Genomic DNA, 19394 nt, shown 5'->3' with positions numbered 1-19394 from the left:
TTTGGAGTTATATTGAGAGAACGTCATTTGGAAATAAACATGTTCTCCATCCTGTGAACTCTTTGCAGTGAGTGAGTCAGTGCTTCTTACTGGTAATGGAGGTGCTGTGGCCTTTCAGGGACACCGTGGGCAGGGTAGATGCCCAGTGCTTACTGTCACTTTACTCAGCAAACGTGTAGCATCAAAGCTTTTCCCTGCTAAGTTCTGGAAAAGCAGACAAGGTGCTGCCATCTGTTCAGTTCACGCTCAGGAAGAATGGCTCCGTTCTGTGTCAGCCAGGTGACCTTCCGCATTTAAACTGCTGTCTGGCAGGCTGATGGTGGGTAGATATTTCAAAAGTCTCAAACTGCTCCCCAGACTCAAACACTGAAAGCTGTGCCACCCCTTCATGGGAGGCTAATTTCTCTGGATTTGTAATAAGCCTTGGCCTTTGTGGAAGCCTATGATATAATGATGGTTTGGGTATCTTTCAATTGGTTGTATTGTAAAGTCTTTACAGATGGTCTTTAAACCACTCTATGTGGAAAATCGAAGTAGAGACCCAATGAAAGAAAAGCGTCAGGAAATGGAATAAAAACAAGCAATCTGGTTTTATTTAGATATTTCAGTCCCTGTGTGGACATGCTGGTGTGTGTGCGTCTGTGTGGAGGCATACGTCAGGGTGAGGGAGTGTTGTCACTGCAGCTGTTTATACCGCTGTAAGGAACTGACCTCTGGGCAGAGTCAGGCAGTGCCAGCAGGACAGGATTGTGCCCCACAGAATAGCCAAATTACTTGCGCATTACACCTCAAACCAGTGTTTCCATGTATGACACTCTGGCAGTTTGTGGACCTGAAAGAGTCGCTTTCCTATAGTAGAGCTGGTAGCTGCAGCCGCCATTTATTAAACATGTGTGCACTGGGAACCATGCTAGATGTTAAATTATCTCCCTTCACCTGCACAGTGGGCTCAGGGCTCCAAGGCAGGTAATGTGGACAGTTCAAGTGGGTCCAGTGTGAAATGACAGGTGAGACTGGTGGCGACTGCAGTAAATTGGAGGGCATATATCAGTCTGATCATGCTGACTCAGTAAGCCTAGGATAACAGAGTTTTCCAAATTTTTCCACAAGGAGCAGGAAATCCACATTTACATCTAAAAGTCTATTTTGTTTAATGTTGATTTTAATTTTTTGGAAACAACATAGACCACGGATAACTTGCGGGTGTTGCCTGTGGCCTGTGGGCTGCCTGGTGTCCTCCTCTGCTCTGTTACTCCAGATGGGAAGCAAGCTCTCAGTCTTCATGTTAACACGTGCTACATCCGTCACCTGGAGCTGATTCCCACTGCAGGTTCCTCCGAAGTGCCTTTGGAAATTCTCCACTCGCTCGCCGCTCCCTTTTGAAATTCTCATCTGTCACAACTCTAAGTTCCAGTATGTGTGTTTCATCCTTCTTTTCCGTCTCAATCTTCACTGTGAAAATAAATCCATCTCTTCAAGGTGCTGCCATCAGAGTCCTCATCACATTCTCCTTGGCATTTTATTTATGTGGAGAGGGTTCCCATCTCTTCTTCCAGATGGTACATGTCTAAAGAAGGGAGTGTGACTGTCTTGTCTTTACAGCCCTCACTTAGCTCTCTACTAGTAGGTGTTCAATAAATGTTGGATTAAAGCAAATTTTATTCACTGGAAATGAGAAAGAGGACCCAGTTCGAATTTTGGATGTTGGGAAACTCGTTGGGCATTTGAGGGGCAGCAGAAGTTGAACAGGAGGAGTGGAGTAGTGTTTGCCCTGTTCTCTATGCAGCAGAAGTGATGGGACCTATCTGCAGAGCAAAATAACCCTGATGAATGTGAGATTATGCAAATGGCCTCAGCAGATATCTCCCTCGCCTGGTGGTTGTTGGTAGGGAGGACCAGAAATACAAACAATTTGCTTGTTCAACATGTTTGAAAGTAGAATGTGGTCTTCTTTTATAAGTGGGAAAACAAAGTAAAAAGAAACCTGCAAAATGATGATCTTTAAACCACTCTACGTGGAAAATCAAGGTAGGGCTCAAATTAGATTTTCTAGTCCCGTGTTCTGCTAGTTCAGTGGTTCTCAACCTTCCTAATGCTGCGACCCTTTAATATAGTTCCTCAAGTTGTGGTAACCCCCAGCCATAAAATTATTTTTGTTGCTATTTCATAACTGTAATTTTGCTACTGTTATGAATTGTATTGTAAATATCTGATATGCAGGATGTATTTTCATTGTTCCAAAGGTGTTGTGACCCACAGGTTGAGAACCACTGGTCTAGTTCATAAGGGAATGGTTCTGTCTGCATATAGTGGAACATCTGGCTTGGTGCGTTACTGTGTGAATGCAGATTTTGTCTCAGATTGATCAAGGTTTTAATTTCACTACTGATATTTACTTTTGTTTGACATAGTGCAACTTGCTTACCTATCTTAGGCATTTGTTTTCTAACTGCTAAATGCTATAATTAATTCACTGTTGTTTTAGAATATAAATGTGATAGTGTATACAATGTTTAAGATAGCGCCTGCCCTACAAGGCACTCAGTACATGCTAGCTGTTGTTCTATCTTTGTATATAAATGTTAGGCACGGGGCTAAATTTCCCTTTGTGTAACAGAAGACACTGACTTCCAGGTGGAAGCCTTTCCTCGGATACTTTTTATGAGTTGTTTTATGTGGTTTTAAGTCAGTTAAGTACTTTGTATTTTCTCTATCAACCTGTTGTGTTTCAGCATCTTGGCATCTTTGGTAATTTTAGAATAGGTACTTTAATATTATGCCCTGGCTTTTAGGTGCCATTAAAGTTTAAGTTCTTCTACCACAATAAACATAAACTTTGATTTTGGACCTGGAATGATGCCTAGCTGGGGCTGTTTCTAAGCTACACAGCCATGGAAGATCCTGGAAAAGCAGACTTCTCTGTAAGTTGACTTCAGTGGCTGAGATTGTCTCCAACTGGGCCATTAAACCACTGACTCTTATTATTGACAAGAAAGCCGTTCCTCCCAGCCATTGTTCAGCCTCCTTGCCACGTGACAGTTTTATATCCCTGACTCCCAAGTATGAATAGAGACTTGTTAGCAATGTAATTTCCATGTCTCTCTGGGGATTCCTGGAGGAAACCAGGAGAGGAAACAAATTTCCCTCCCTGGCCCCACTGTCACCGTGGGAACCAGTGTACTTCTCAACTACCAAAGAAACATAAGCAGCATTTTCCAGTTGTACAATGGCTGCCCATAAACAGGTGCCTATGGTAACATTATCTAATGTAGTTCAGCATTCTCCAGAAACTAGAGTGAGGAAATTGTGGCCTGAATTGTAGCCTTTAAAATTGCTACTTAGAAAAACTGCCAGAGTTTGAGAAATCAACTTCAGTGTTTTATTACCAGAATATAGGATTGATTTAGTAGTTTAGAGGCTAGAATGAATTAATTTGTCTAGAAAGTTGGAGTTGCTGTCTGCTTAGAGAATAGAAGTAGGCTGTATGCCTAGGAATTGAAGGCGAAGCTGCCTAGAAAGTTGAAGTGCATTTTGTATCCAAAGGATTCATTGTGTAGAGTGGACTTTTGTTCCTCTGTAGGTCTTGTAATCTCTCTTCTTTGGTTAGTAAAGATTTATATTTCATTTGTCAATTTTATCAAGTAATATAACAGAGCTTTCTTCTGTGAAAGATCTTTAACTGTGCTTCAGTATTAATCTGCTGTTCCCAGTGTCATAAGCAGTCGAATAGAAATGCACACAAAGTGCTTGTCCTCTGCTCCCCAGTGAAGCCTAATTGAAAGGCTTGGTGTTTATGTTCATTCTGAGGCCCCTTTCCTCACAGAGCAGGCACAGCAGTTTAGGGAATGGAAGGTCATTCTGGGGCAAATTAGTTTATAAGATTTTATTGGGGATTTTTGTACCAAAGACAGTACCTCAACTTGTTTCTGTTTGAAAAATAGAGTAGGTTGATAATGTAAATATTTATCTGAATTATTTCTGGCTTTCATTTGTTTTTGAGTCTTTGTAGCAAAGATCAGAAGCAGACACTGTTCAGCTTATATAAATTAGAGTTATTTTTGAAAGCTGCTGTCAAATCTCTAGACCCTTTGTGCACCAAAGGTGAACGGAAACCCTGTACTCAATCTTTATTACCTCCTCAGAATTTGTACTCTTTTGTTGACATTATCAGCCTCTCTGACCCTTATCTCTGTAAAACCTCCCTTACCTATAGGGATTAACTTTCGGGAAAGTTCTCTAAAGCCACAATGTTTTATTATCTATGAGGTTCCCAAAGAAGTTAAGTAGGCAGAAAGTTGCCAGAAGCAACCCTCTCTGTTCAGACTGTTTTTACATTAGTCAGAAGAAATCATGAAGTCCTGGTTTGGAACAAATAGCTGAGCAGGAATGTGGTGCATTTCTTAAGTGTGTCCATTAGATATGCAAAATGTAGAGTAACATGTTATAACTTCTCTCAATACTACATCTGCCCATTTCTATGTCCCATTCTAGTGTCATTTGGAAATTTCAACTCTGCAAATATTTGAAATCATGCCTATAATCTCTGTAATCATGCCTATAATCATGTGTATGGTCTCTCTTTTAATTTGGGTAATAGAAAGACATGTTTAAAGCTTCCTCAACTTTGCAAAGTTTGGGGTGGGGGATTCTTGGAGCCTCTGATCATGCGTAAGTGGTAGAGATTCTCAAGAAGCAAACGATCACCCAGAGAATGTCTTTGAATATTTTCTGCTGCCTCAAATTTCTATGCCCTCTGTGTTTTGCTTTTCACTTTTATTATCTGTTCCTTCTACTAGTTTTTATTTTGTTTTCTTAGATGTATTAGAAGAGATTATACCTCTATCCAGACACAGAGTTGTAAGGATGGAAGGTTAGCGAGACTGATGCTGGAAAGCCTTCTGCTCTCTGGGGGCCCTGCTGTGGGTGCTTCTGTCCCTGGGGTTACAGCCACCACTGCCACATGATGGCAGTCAGGTCCCATCTCCATGGCCTGTCTCACTTCTATTCCCTGCCTGCCTTTTTCTCAAGATCCTTACGCAAATTTTCTGTCACTTAAAAGTTGCTTGCTGGCTTTAAGACAAGAATCCCTGTTAAAATTCTAAGTAACAGGTTATGATTTTCAAAATAGTAGTAGTTTATTTACATTTTCTACACATTAGATATGTTGCTGTGCCTCATTTCTAGGACATGCTCTGTGAGCCTTGTTTCCATGTTCCCCAGTAAGCCTGAAAAACAGGTTTAGACAGGCAGAACAGAGGGGCCTGCTCCCTGAACAGAGGAGCCTGCACCCTGAAGCTAGTAGGTTATAATTTTTAAACTCTGGTGAAGATAAAGAGTTTCAGGAAACTTTTTTCCACCTCAATGGAAGAAGCACACAATGTAGAAGCAGCATGTGTATTTCCACCACAAGTTGGTTACTTGTGGAAGCTTAGGTGAAAACCTAGGGAACCCAAAAGGGGAGAATGTTGTCACGGCCAATTTGGGGCCCAACTCTAACCATACAAAAGTATACTACTCTGGCCCAGACTAGACGCTAGCCCTGGGCCCATCTTTATTACCTTCTTGTGGCAGCTCTTTTCAAAGTTGCCACCATTAATCATTATTTCTGCCACCATTAATCATTATTTCTGCTGTTGCTCGGAGCTCCATCCAGTTTAAATAAATTTATTTCTGCTATAACCCTGAACCAAACCAAGTTACCAGAGATTCACCAGAGGACAGGATAATGGAGAACAGATGTACTAAGTATCGTATATTATAGTTCAGAGAATAGTTACTATGGGTTTGAGATATTTCCATTACTGTTTTAGAGGAGAAGGAAATGTTGCTTGGAACTTAGTGCTTTCACATTGTATGTGCTAATACGGGAAAAGCTTTGGCTTTAAGTTAGTAAAACAGACTTTTTAGATGATTATGGAGCTTACCGTCTATAATGAAAAAAAGGGAGAACAAGCAGCAAATAATCTGAGACACAAGCAAGGAACATAGACTTAGAAATTATTCACAGATTGGACTCCTGTCCACCTGTGCGTGTCAGTGATACTTATGGACATTGCAGCCTCTGTGGTACCAGAGTGGGCAAACTGGTGCATGTGGGTTATGTTAGTAACTGCACTATTAGGGCCCCGGAGAACTTTATCTCAGTAAGAAAAGAAATCTTCTGCATTTGAGATATGCTCACTGTAAACATGTACCCATCTCCTCCTGGCCAAATGGGGAGCCCATATATATGCACATTGATAATATAGATGACAGTACAGGATTCTGGTGAGGACACCAGTCAAAGCTCAGAGGAGATTCTTTCTTAACATTGTCATGCCATGTCTACAATACTCAGCTCTTGTAAAAGAGATTAATTAAGAGGGAACTCAATATGCTGTTGAATCTGTCTTTATAAAATAAAGAGGATTAGGTGTGAGTTGAGGGCTAGCTAGATACTGTTTCCCATTCCTGCCAATAGTGACAACTAGAGTTAATATATCATTTCTATAAAAGCATGGGGATTACGTTGCTATTTAATATGAGAAGCAGCAGCAAGTCAAGTCCTAAATCAATAGAAGGAAATGAAAAAGTCAAGGCCGATTATGAAGCGCCAATATAATATGGGGGCACGATTCTGTATTTACATACATCATTCAATTGAATTCTCAAAACCAGCCCTGTGAGGAGGAGAGTATCTTGCCTACTTTATAAGGAGGATTTCAGGCAGGAAAACGACGATAAACATCGTCACAGATAGTATTAACAAGTAGTAGATAAATAATTTAATCCTCGTTCTGTTTAATTCTAGAACTTACCCAAAAGAATTTAAGTAGTGAATCAAACCCTAGGTTTTTAAATAGTATATTTAAATGGCTTACATAAGAAAATATTATTTATTATTTCACAATCAGAAACATGCCAAATAAGATGGAGAAATTAAGCGACGTGTCTTGACACTTCCCTCTGTATCATGTTTCCTAGCGGGAGCACTAGCAGGAAGAGGATTGCTCAGAAACAGCTGCTGTTACACCCTAAGCAACAGCCAATCTTTAGTTTGCTTCAGTTGGCAATAGAGGGCGCTGTACACCTTCTAGATTTTTGCACAAAAGCATGCATTTCTTTTCCCATTCCTGCCGTTTTACAGTCATTACCTACCTTACTACAATGTAGGAAGCTTAGTCTTTTGGTTTTGGTGAAGTTCTGGCATGTTCTGAATTTGTATTAATAAGGCCCTTTCAGTTCTATTGTATTTTGCCATGAAATCACAGAGTTACATTACTCAGTGGTTTCTGTACAAAGCAGAAAAGTTCAAATTAACGTTGTTTATATAAATATAACTGAACTTTTTCTCTGTTAGTGAGAGAGTATGCTGCTAGTATACACAAGAAGGAAAAGCACGGTTTACAGAATAATCCTTCAAAGGATGGAAGGATAGTATTTTTCAGTTTCAAACTGCATACATTTATCCTGCTTGGTTCATCTCCTAATCCTGACTTTATCATGTTTCCTAAAAGTTCTTTATGAGGAAGACTTTAAAGACATAGCTGACAAGTTCGTGTATATGTGTGAAGTAGTCAAAGTATTGTCACACCGTTCATGTAGAATAAGTACTTGTACGTGTACGAATACAGTAGTAAGGAGTTAGGAAAACAGAAAGATCCAAAAACTTGTCAGAAACTCTATCACAAAGATGTGAGTTGTCCTTAGCAGGTAATTATGTTACTGTAGTATCTGCATTCCACGTTGGTGCAGTTTGGCCTGCAAGAAACAGAAGGTCCTGAAGGCCTGATTCAAACTGAATTACGCAAGGCCACATGTTGTCTCAGGACACAAGAGGTTCAAAGCTGGTATTGCAAGAAACTGATTTCCCTGCCACCACTGAGCTCCTCAGCCCTCAGGCCTGCCCCACCCCTCTTGATGGTAGTGTTATCCAAAGGCCAGGGGAAAGGTGGTCCCTTACTTTTTTGTTACCTTGTAAGAACTAGAAAACCTTGCCCATGAGCTCACTTATCCCTAGCTGACTCCTTTTTGCTCCCTTATTTGTTGTAACCTCTTAGAAGTATGTTACTTTCTCATTCCAAAGCCAAGTGCTGGCCACGGTAAATGGCTCAGAGACCAGGGAAGGTCCTAGTCTCTCTTCCAAAGCACACCGTCTTGTATGATTTAATAAAATGGGGCTATGTTAGCAGGAATTCTGTTAGAAATGGCTGTTAGGGAGGCAGCCAATATCGTCTTATGGAAGTTATATGTACCCTGCTAGAATATCAGATGGAGAACCATGTCCTGCAAGACAAAACACCAGCTTGCTTAACAAACTCTATTAACTTAAGTCCTGTGGATCTATATGTGATTAAAGATAATAAAACTGTTTTAGAGGCATAGCACAGCTAATTTAGTAAGGTCCTATTAATTCTGTATTGTCTGAGGCATTCCTTTTATCTAATGTATACTTTCCTTGTTTTGGGGTGTTGTCAGGGAGGAGGTGCAGTGAGTTGGCAGAGGTGTTAATCATTGTGTCTTCCTGATTGATATCTGGGAAATTTCAACAAATATGGGGCTAGAATTTGTTTCTACTGCCTTTGCACCCTTTAATATGCACCAGGCATCTACCTGCCCACCCCATGGCACTCTGCAACCCTGGACGGCCTGAATAACTTAGTGTATGCAGAGCAGTTGACCTGAAGCCGGCCTTGTAGACATAATTTTTAATGCTGAACTGCTTATATAAGGTAGTGAACGCTAACCTACCACCTGCACTGGGAGTCTCTAGTACCCTTGTGTTTGTGAGTAATCTAGAGAAGACCTCTGGTATTTCCAGGTAACCAAAGCTTTTGTTTTGCCCATCTTCAGGGAGATTCAGGTCAGCTCCTCCAGCACCGAAACTTCTGAAAGTCAAGATCCCTCTTCTGGAGACCCTGTCGTCAGTGCCCTTCAGCAGCAGCTGTTACTAATGGTGGCTCGGAGAACCCAGTCAGAAACCCCGCGGGTATGTACCTTGCAGTCTGTGGCTGTTGTGGAAGCAGGGGACCTTCAGCCCTGCTTCCAAGTCGGTACCTGATCTATTAATATCACTGCATGGTGGTCTACTGAGCAAATGTGAAAAGAGACCATTGAGACGTTTTCTGTTGATATTAACAGGATTGCCACTGTCTTAATTGCTTTTCAGAACCTGTTGGAAATTCATTCTCTATTGATTTCTGTTTCCAGAATGTATAAATTTTGCAAGAGCTCGCTGGGGTAGGATGCTTTTTCCTCCATAGTTTGGAAAATATTTGGCTTTTTTTGAGAAATATTAATTCATTATGGTCTTGTATATTAAACATTCAATGATTCTTAAGTATTTGACTTGAAAAGGGACTTTATTCTTAGGACAAGTGACATTATCATCAAGAGGTCTAACATACAATGCCTTCCATGATTTTACTAAGAGAGAATTTATTAATGTTCATTCCTTATTCAGTGAACCTTTAATGAGACTCTAGGGAGGCAGAGCCCAGGCTTCAAAAGCAGAATATAACACAGGAGGTTAGACATACACCCAGACTTGAAGTTAGAGCAACAAATTCAATCCTGTGTGTTGTGCAGATGGCGGGATGGGGAAGGCTTCTCAGAAGAAGGGACATTTGGATTAGACCCTGAAGAATGGTGCCTTTCCATTGCTGCAGATGGGAGGATTATAGGCAGCAGGATATCATGTTAGGGTGAAGTTTTTTATTTCTATGTTTACCTTTTTTTTTTTTGGAGACAGAGTCTCACTATGTCACCCTTGCTAGAGTGCTGTGGTATCACAGCTCACAGCAACCTCAAACTCTTGGGCTTAAACGATTCTCTTGCCTCAGACCCCCAAGTAGCTAGGACTACAGGTGCCCACCACAACACCCAGCTATTTTTTGGTTGTAGTTGTCATTGTTGTCTGGCACGCCTGGGTTGGGTTCGAACCTGCCAGCTCTGGTGTATGTGGCTAGTGCCCTAGGTGCTGAGCTGTAGGCGCCCAGCCTCTGTGTTTACCTTTTTCTTAGCACTGTTTCAGTTCATTCTAGAGAAACTCACCTTTGACAAATAATAGTTTTACTACATATATTTGTTTTCATGGTAGCTTAACCAAGTTTTCCAAAGGATGCTGGACAATATAGTGGGTAGAAATTTATATGCTGTTGCTCAGATGTGCAAAGAAGATGTTGAAATTACTTTTTAACTGACCAGAGATTGCTCTGGAGTCCTTGTTCCTACTGATATGGGGAGTACAGAACAGACTTGACTCAACGTGTCAGTTAAGAGTGACTCAGCCCTGCGGTTCCTGACCCCTAGACCATGGACTGGTCCAAGACCTGTGAGGAACTGGGCCCCACAGCAGCAGGTGAGTGGTGGGTAAAGGAGTGTTTACATCTGTATTTACAGCCACTCCCCAGTGCTGGCATCACTGTCTGAGCTCCGCCTCCTGTCGGATCAGCAGCAGTGGTAGATTCTCATAGGCGAATCACCTACTGTGAACTGTTTGTGTGAGGGATCCAGGTTGTGGCTCCTTATGAGAATTTAATGTCTGATGATCTCAGGTGGAGCTGAAGCAGTGATGCCAGCACTGGGGAGCAGCTGCAAATACAGATCATCATCAGCAGAGAGGTTTAACTGCTTAGAGACCGTGATACATCAACTGCTCATACGCTTGTATCAGAACCTTCACCCCTCCAATTCCTCCCACCCTCGTCCATGGAAAAGTTGTCGTACCTGAAACGAGTCTGGAGTGACAAGAGTTTGGGGACTGCTGACTCAGCACTTTCAGTCTTGAAGGAATTTCTATAGGAGCAAATATTTAGTCCATTCTACTAATCAGTTTTTCAGGACTCTTTCTTTCCATGTATTTAGGCTCACTTTACTCTTCCCCTTTCCATGGCCTCTGGTTACAGGGGATGGCATTCTTGACCCCTGAGGGGAAGTGGAGCAGGTGTCCCCTCAGAGGCCTCGTACCGGCCTGGTCACTATAGTGTCCTGTGTGGTGCTGGGCCTGCCTCCTACTGACCACCACAGACCCTGCCATTGGGCCCCTGCTCTGAGGACCCTGCGTCCTCTCCTTTGAGTTCACCAATCTTTCCTGCACCTCGGAGGGCCCCAGACCCCGAATGTGTACTTCATGTGTGGTGTCTGGTTCAAGGTGGTGAGATCCCACCCTTAGCTAGTATATGGTCCTCAGGAAAGGCCCTTGTATGTGTGGGGCCCTGCAGAATGTGGGCTTTCTCTCAGAAATTTTTTTCTGAAATAGGCATAGGAGCGTACCCTGTCCTCCTCCAGAACATTAGCGTGGAACCTCTAAGAAAGAAGGTTCAGTAAAAATATGGAGATAGTTTGGGAAGGCGTGAACGTCATGGATTCCATGAATAGCAGAGCCATAGGGAAACTGGGAACTTTGTACTATCCATTGACTTAATATCTCAAAAACATCCTGGTTAGAACAGAATCTGGACAATTGCAGGAATAAGTCAGAAACAATAAGCCTGCTCCTCATTTTACATGTGAAATTCTGTAAGTGGCAAGCTGATGTAAATAACACATCCAAGACAAAATTCCCCTCTAATGTTTCATTGTTAGTCATTTAACCAAATTCACTGAGTGCTTCAACCTTTTTAACTTTCTTAATTTTAAGAAAAATTTAAGAAAACAATTATTTTCTTTATACGTATGGGGGAAATGAAGATTACTTTCTAATCTCATATTTAGGCCCTGAGTAAATATTTACAAAGTCCTCATGCTGGAAAAAAAATTTTTTTTGTTCTATTTAATTTTCTAAATTTAATTGATATCCTTACGGATTTAAATTAGGTTTCAGCCACAAAATAAAAGTAAGTTGGTTCCCTGCTCATTATCCAACAAGTATTTGTTGTGAGCTAACTATGCCTTCCCCCTGTGCCAGCAGCAGGGTATTCCGTGGTGAAAAGACACTGCTCCGGCCTTTAAGAAGTTTAACAAGTCCAGCAATGCAGTTCAGTACGTCAGAGTGTGATCATAATGGACTCAGATGCGGTGAGACGCAGAAGTCCGAGTCCAGAAAATGGTGTCATAGCGGTTTCTGCAGTGAGGGGACACCTCAGCTGACACATGGAAGATGAATCGAAGTCAGCCAGATGTAAAGGAGGTCAGGGGGTCTGGGCAGGGAGACCTGGCCAAACGCCTGGCATGAGACACCAAGCAGCGTGCCTTGTGTTCCTGGAGCCAGAGGCACAGGGGTAGCATGACCGGGAGGCATTTCTTAGAGAAGCCCGTCAGAGCAGGGCCCTGAAGAAGCTGTGTGGTCGCTTCTGCCCTGTCCTCCCTCGCTCTCTCTGAGCGCAGCACGTGAGCACCTTATGCAAAGCCTTCTAATTCCATCAGAGGACCTCATTCCCCAGGGGGAGTGACCCAGAGGGGAACGAGGCCAGAGAAAGGACTTGTCTGAAATTCTTCCCTGGCACAAATAAAGTCTGTGTGCACGGGAGGAGCGCTCTTTTGGAGGAGCCCCCGGAAGTTGCCAACACCTCTCTTTACAATTGCAGAGAGGAGGAGCAGGTTCTTTATCCTTATCATTGTTGCAGAGCCTGATCCCCAGCACAAGGGGAAGGGCAAAGGTCAGGGCACGACTGGGATTGGTGAAAATCTGTCCCTTGAACTGAGATCAGTATTCAGGGGTTTTGAAACTTAACAATTATAAAATTGGGTGAATCCACATTATAAACTGGTGCTTCTCTATGCCTCAGTTTATCCATCATGTGCTTCTAACCCCACAAGGTAGATTCTGTAGACTTATTATTTTCACTTTTAGAACCTGTAATTTTCCCTTTGTGATATATGGGCCAGTAATCACCTTGAAGCATTCTCTTTATTATGCTGCTGGTTGAGAGGTAGACCAGTCTATTCAAGGACAGCATGGGCTCTGTGGGAATACAGCATTTTCTTCTTCCATCACCTGGATGTGGTTTCAAATCCATTCAACGTGTTTCACATTAAAAATGAGATAGTATTGTATATGAAGGTGTTCTGTAGGTTCTAAAGCTCTATGCAATTCCATGCCAGTGGCATTATCATCATCATAATCATCATTATGGATAGCACAAAAGCCAAGCAGTTCATTGTTTCTAATGTGATTGGAATTGGTGAGAATTCAAAGTAGGATACAGCACTGTGTCTGGCTGACTGTTATTCTAGGTTAATATAAAAGTAGCATTTACAGCACAACTTACTATCATTAGAGAACTAATGAGAATTTGCAAGGATATTAATATTTACATTGTACTAACAGATGAAACAGTTGAAATAATGATATAGATCAAAGAGATGGGCTATCAGTTATAATACCAAACAGGCTTATTTTTCTATCATATATATATTCTTTTATTTGAAAGTATATTAAGGTTTTAAAAAGAAAAATGGAAAAGAAAAATGAATGTTTGCATAGTTTTCATTTATCATATTTATCATATTCAGAAGTTCATTTAAATACAGATGCTTCTAGACTTATAGTGGGGCTGTCCCCCATGAAAATATCCTAAGTTGAAATGCATTTAATCCATCTAACCTATTGAACAGCATAGCTTAGCCTAGCCTACCTCAAGCATGTTCAGAACACTTTAGAAATCATCTAACACAAGCCCTATTTTATAATACAGTGTTAGATATTTCATGTACTTATTGATATTCTATTGACTGCTTATACTGATACCATTGTAAAGGTGAGAAATCCCAAGTTGAACCATTGTAAGTCAGGGACTGTCTGTAATACGTTCAGAAGCTATGGGATTTGTCATGAATTCTGGCTGCTAAACAGACACACTAATATAATGGGTCACCCTACATTTGTTTTACATGCTTTATCCTTCATTTGTTTTTACATGTTCACATCTAGATAGAATTCACATTCCACTTGCGTGTTTGAACACTAGCTGTGTGCATGGCAGTGTGCTGGGTACTCTTGTATTTCCCTCGTCTTTATGGGAGATCTCAGGGTCAGACATCGTTTCACCTGGGGTTTGATAACTAAGGAAACTGCAGCGGGTACTGCTCCCTGGGGCAGTGGAGGGACCCTAGCTCACTGTGCTTTAGTCACTGCTGGGCTCTCTCGTTCTCACAGCTTCCTGGGCAGTCTCTGCTGTGATTTCTCCTGAGTCCACTTGTGACGCTAACCAGAGTCCCTGCCAACCGCCTCCCAGTGCTGGCTCGGCAGTGGTGAGGAACTGCACACAGTGCCCCAAAGGACCCTTTTTATACCATCTACTCTTCACAGCTCTACTTTTTCTCTCTTTCCTCTGCCCTTTCGGGTAAAATCTAAAGACCTCTGAGAACGTTTAATAATTTCAAAAAGCAGGTGGATCGCCTGAGCTCATGAGTTCAAGACCAGACTAAGACAGACCGAGACCCCTGTCTCTAAAAATAGCTGGGTGTTGTGGTGGGCACCTGTAGTCCCAGCTACTCGGGAGGTCGAGACAACGGGATCACTTGAGCCCAAGAGTTTGAGGTTGCTGTGAGTTGTGACACCATAGCACTCTACCCAGGGGGTGACAAAGTCAGACTCTTGTCTCAAGAAAACAAAATTTTATTTTTTCAAAAAGGGGGCCTACAATTTAAGTCCATCTGAAACTATTCTGACTTCAGGGAGGTCCGTAGAGCTGATCACTTACTCTCTTCCACATAATAGGCCTTTAAATTGATATGGTTCATCCCCAAAGTCACAAATCTGACTTTAAATTTGTTTAATAACATGTTACTTGTAACCATTATTCCTCATTCTCATTATTTTGGCCCGTATCCATTAACCGATATTTTTTTAAATCTGTGTTTTTAACTTGTTCTTTACCAACTGGACTCATGTTTAGCGTCTCTTGAACTTTGTTTTGCTGCAAAGATGGCTTTCTGTTTACTGGAGACAATGTTTGCTGTGTGGTATTGCTTGGACCCCTGAAGGGAGGTTGCAGGAAGAGCCCCACCTGAGCTTTCACAAACCTTTCCCTTAGGCAGGGCCCGGGGCCAGAGACCTGTCTTCTTAGAGTGTCAGTTTCTCATACTTTAATGGACATGATGATACCCACTTGGAAGAGTTATTGTGAGCTTGTAAGGATTACAGGTAATATATGGCAAAATTATGACTTTAATAATTGGCAGCAGTTATTAATATCAAAATTTTTACGAGTTATCTGGAATTGTTGAAGGTAGCATTATTTTGAATAGTTGCATTTTTCAAGTATCGAGGGAGAGATCTTAGATTTTTTTTACCGAAACATTTCTAAAATACACTCTGTGCTTGGCTGCCTTCTAAAACAGAATATGCTTATGGTAATCTAAGTTGTTCTTGGTCATTCAGATTCATTAAATGAACCTTGGGTATTATGCTGCAAACATACATCTGTATGGGGAGTGTGTGCACAGACAATCATCTTGTTTTTTAAAAAGAACCTAAGGTCACTTTGTACTCTGTCCTCCTGCCTCCCCTTTTTCTAATGTCTTGCTCAGAATAGCAGAATTAAACTTGTAGGCCTGACACGCCGGGCAGTATGACACAGCTGTTCTTTGGCAAGGCTTAATAAATGAGAAACAAACAGTTCTTTTTTGGTCACTTTGTCCATGCATTCATTTTTTTTTTTTTATTTAGGTTATTTGCAGTTAAAATTATAAAATGCCTTCTTAATCTCCCAGGTCTGCCAGTCCCTTCATTGTTGATACTTCATAGGGGCTCTGCCCAAGACCCCTTTACTCCACGTGCTCTCCTGGGACAGCAGTGCTACCCACCCCCTGCTCCCCCATAAATGGTAGATCAGGACAGGGATATGTTCACACCATACACAGATGTATGATGAGGCTATTGGTGCCAGTCTGCCCAGTCTAGTCCCAGAAATTTCTAAACTCCTTTAAGGTAGGAACTATCTCTTGTTATACTTAATTATCTGGCTTATATAATCTATGCAATAAATATTTTCCTGGATGGGTGAAAAAATGAATGCTATTAAGGTGAGGAGAAAAACTTGGATTTGAATTTGAATATGGTACCAGAAATCAAGCTAAGAATAATTATTATAATTCACCCAAACTTGTAGCTCTGGGCTTCCTTGATATTTAGGGAAAAAAATGAAATTCATTGAACCTTATTTTCCCATTATTGAAATCAAATCATTTCTTTTTTCCATTAATTTATGAGAAGCTTTAAAAAAATAAGTATTTTTACTTAAACAATAAATAGCACAGGATGCCAGAATCTTAGTAAGTTTTATAAAAGGTGTAGATGTTGTCTTCATGGGATTTTATTTTATATTGACCTTTCCTAACAGGTAAGGTGCACGGTGGGGACCCTGTGGCTTTCTGGATCCTTGAGTGCAGACTTTTGGCTGAATCTAAATTTTACACAACTAATCCTTTTATTAAAGTTTGCATTCGGCTGAGGGGCTGCACTTAAGGATCTGGAGAGCCACATGTGGCCTCGAGCCCATAGCTTCCAACTAAGGGTATAACATGAAATTTCAATTTAAGGAGGTGTTTTTCCTCCTACTGGGAAGATGCCATCATCTTGGCTGTTGCTCATCCTGGCCCTGCCTTTGCACCATATGTGGATTCCTGCATCACAGAGACAGTGAGCTCCGAGCACCTGTGCTCCTTTTTCATGCTCTTCGCCCATAGGACATCAACTGAAAGGATCCGTTCGAGAGGAAAGTTTACCATAAACCAGAAGCTCATCATCATTTAATCATCATTGCTGACATGACAGAAAGACTGTTTCTGCAAAGCTATCCTTTAGGTTGGAGTAGAATTCCAGGCACAGTGGCACTTATATTCTCAACTTTCTCGTAATGGTTCATTCCAACTTATCCTGTATATTGCCTTCCTGAGGGATCAAATTTCCCTTCAAATGCCTTTTGCATGAATATTTGATGCACGGAATAACTCTGTGCTCCATGAGCTGAGTCAGTGGATCAGCATCTGGACACGGAGCGATGATGAAATCTCCAATGAAGCAGCTGCGCTGCCCTCATGCACACCAAGCACATTCCCATTGGTGACTTCCCAGAAGTGGGAAAAGGTCGTGTGGTCTACCCCTGTGCACCCCTGTGCTTTATAAGCCAGAGCAGTGTGAGAGGCCTTAAAAGGACAGTGCCACCCCACAGCTCTTCCTCTACCCCATCCTCATCTGTTTTCTTGTCTTTGCAATTCTTTTTAATCTCCTGTGTCTTACGCTTGTCAGCCTAGAGGAAATTAGAACCTTAAACCCGTTTTGGAACAAACAAACAAATACATAGTTTAGAATAATCTAGCAATTTCACTTTTGGGTGCTTATCCAGAAGAATTGAGAGCAGGATCTCAGAAGCGATGTTTGCACGCCTGTGCTCCTTAGCAGCACTATTCACAATAGCTAAGGAAGCAGCCCACCTGTCCCCTGACAGATGAGTACATCAACAAATGGGGTGTAGATGTACAGTGGAATACTACTCAGCTTAAAAAGGAAGGAAACAGTGACACAGCGCACAACATGGATGATCCTGAGAGGATTATGCTAAGGGAAATAAGCCTGCCACAAAAGGATAAGTACTGTGTGATTCCACTTATGTCAAGTACTGAGAGAAGTCAAAGTCGTAGTCAAATTCATAGGGAGGGAATGTGGAACGTGGCCACTAGGAGCCAAGGTCAGAGGAAGTTCAGCAGGCACAGAGTTTTAGTATTTAGGGATGGCAAAGTTCTAGAAATCTGTTTCACAATGATGAGAATATAGTTAACACTATTAACTTTTACATTTAAAAATGGTTAAGTTGGTAAACTTTCTGTTATTTGTTTTGTATCACAATTAAAAATATATACAGGTTAGAAATAGAAGCTGTTGCAGGAGCTGGGGCATTCAGAGAAGGCTGGCAGAGAGAAGTGACAGGCAGCGGCCAGACAGTGAAGGAGGAGATGAATGAGAGCTTTGCCCTTAACAGCCTCTGTGCAGGGAGGGAAGAGACCAAGGACGGGTGAGGGTCTGATGGAGGCACCTCACTTGATGTGGCACCGACTGCGAGGTTCGACCAAGCACCTGCTGCCACCACCACCTTCACTAAGGGCCCTGCATGGAAAACTGCCTGTTCCTAACCTGGGCCAGGTCCCTCCCTAAGTATTTGATATGCAAATCAATATTAACTTTTTTTTTTTTTTTCAAAATTGAATTCTTTCCACTGGATTAGAGCTAGTCAGACATGAATTTGGGGTCAAAATTTTAAAAATCTGGGTCTCAGTTTCCCTACATCTTTCAATTTTATTACTTCAGATTTGTTTTTGAAAACTATTTCAGTTTTTCTTATAGCATGCTTCACCAGTGACCGAGATATCACCAGTGAAAATCTTTTTAATCTTAGTAAAATTTGAATTTGTAATTTAAGATTACAGTAGGTAACATGGTTTCCAGAAATAAAGCCCCTTAATGTCTTTTGTTGAATTCTTATCTTTTATAAGAACTATCTTTATGGAAGTTTCTTGGCCTTATTGAACAGTGGCATTTTGATGTGATGAATAGCGTAATTGTAATGGTATGTTATAATAGGATTAAAGTGTTGGTAAGAAAGACCCTTTTTGTTGATCATTATTCTTTTCTTAGAGTATTCATTTTAAGTGAAATATGTTGGTTTAAATTTCAGAATTTGAACATTTGCTCTTGTATTTTTAAGTTATGATGTATATTTGTGGCAATGGCACAACAATATGAAACCCTTTCTCTGTTGTTTCTTTTGATATCTAAAAGCATGTGAGTCAGGATCTAGAAGACTCGTCATGTTCTTCCACACAAGGAAAATTTAACCGAGAGCAGTTTTACAAATTTATCATTTTCCCTGGCAAGTGGATTAAAGTCTGGTACGATCGACTTACCTTGTTGGCATTACTTGATAGGTAAGCTTCTGAGCATGCAAACACGCGATGGAAAGACACAGTGGGAACACAACAGTGCCCACTTGCATGGTTTTAACAAGAAAACTGCTGCTTGCTCAGGTTCCCTGGAATGTTTTCAAGCTGCACACCTCCTTTGCTGCCAAGCCAAGTCAGAGCAGTGAGATCTTAAAAATGTAAACAATTGGGCGGTGCCTGTGGCTCAAGGAGTAGGGCGCCGGTCCCATATGCCGGAGGTGGCGGGTTCAAACCTAGCCCCGGCCAAAACAAACAAACAAACAAAAAAAACGTAAACAATTGTAATTTAGCACTTACAATAGGAGATATGAGAATTGGGTAACACGGTTCATGTTTAAGGTTAGCTCTGGGGGTTAATATCATGGTTTAGTCTATTCATATTTTGCCTCATTTTTGTAGGAAAGCTTGAGGCTCCACCTTTAACAAAGGGCCTGGCTTGACTGGGGAGGGGGAGGAAGTGGGTGATGTCTGCCTCTTCTCTGGGTAACTCAGATTCTCATTGCTCACTTCTTTGATGTACACTAACCTAAATG

The 19394-nt window shown here is 41.4% G+C and overlaps 1 protein-coding gene across 7 annotated transcripts in view; it reads left to right on the top strand.

Annotated features, from left to right (window-relative positions):
- PCNX2 (pecanex 2) overlaps positions 1 to 19394 on the top strand; it is a 380334-nt gene that overhangs the window by 56044 nt on the left and 304896 nt on the right. For 6 of the 7 annotated variants that reach the window (XM_053605995.1, XM_053605996.1, XM_053605997.1 and 3 more), the window contains exons 9-10: positions 8833 to 8968; positions 18701 to 18846. In XM_053605995.1, coding sequence (XP_053461970.1) covers positions 8833 to 8968; positions 18701 to 18846 — 282 coding nt within the window. The remainder of the gene's footprint in view (positions 1 to 8832; positions 8969 to 18700; positions 18847 to 19394) is intronic. The other variant, XM_053605999.1, reaches the window with a different exon arrangement.

Source organism: Nycticebus coucang, chromosome 10 (genome assembly GCF_027406575.1).
Source record: "Nycticebus coucang isolate mNycCou1 chromosome 10, mNycCou1.pri, whole genome shotgun sequence".
Taxonomy (NCBI): Eukaryota; Metazoa; Chordata; class Mammalia; order Primates; family Lorisidae; genus Nycticebus; species Nycticebus coucang.
The sequence above is the reverse complement of the archived record's forward strand: the minus strand, read 5'-3'. Positions and strand labels throughout refer to the sequence as shown.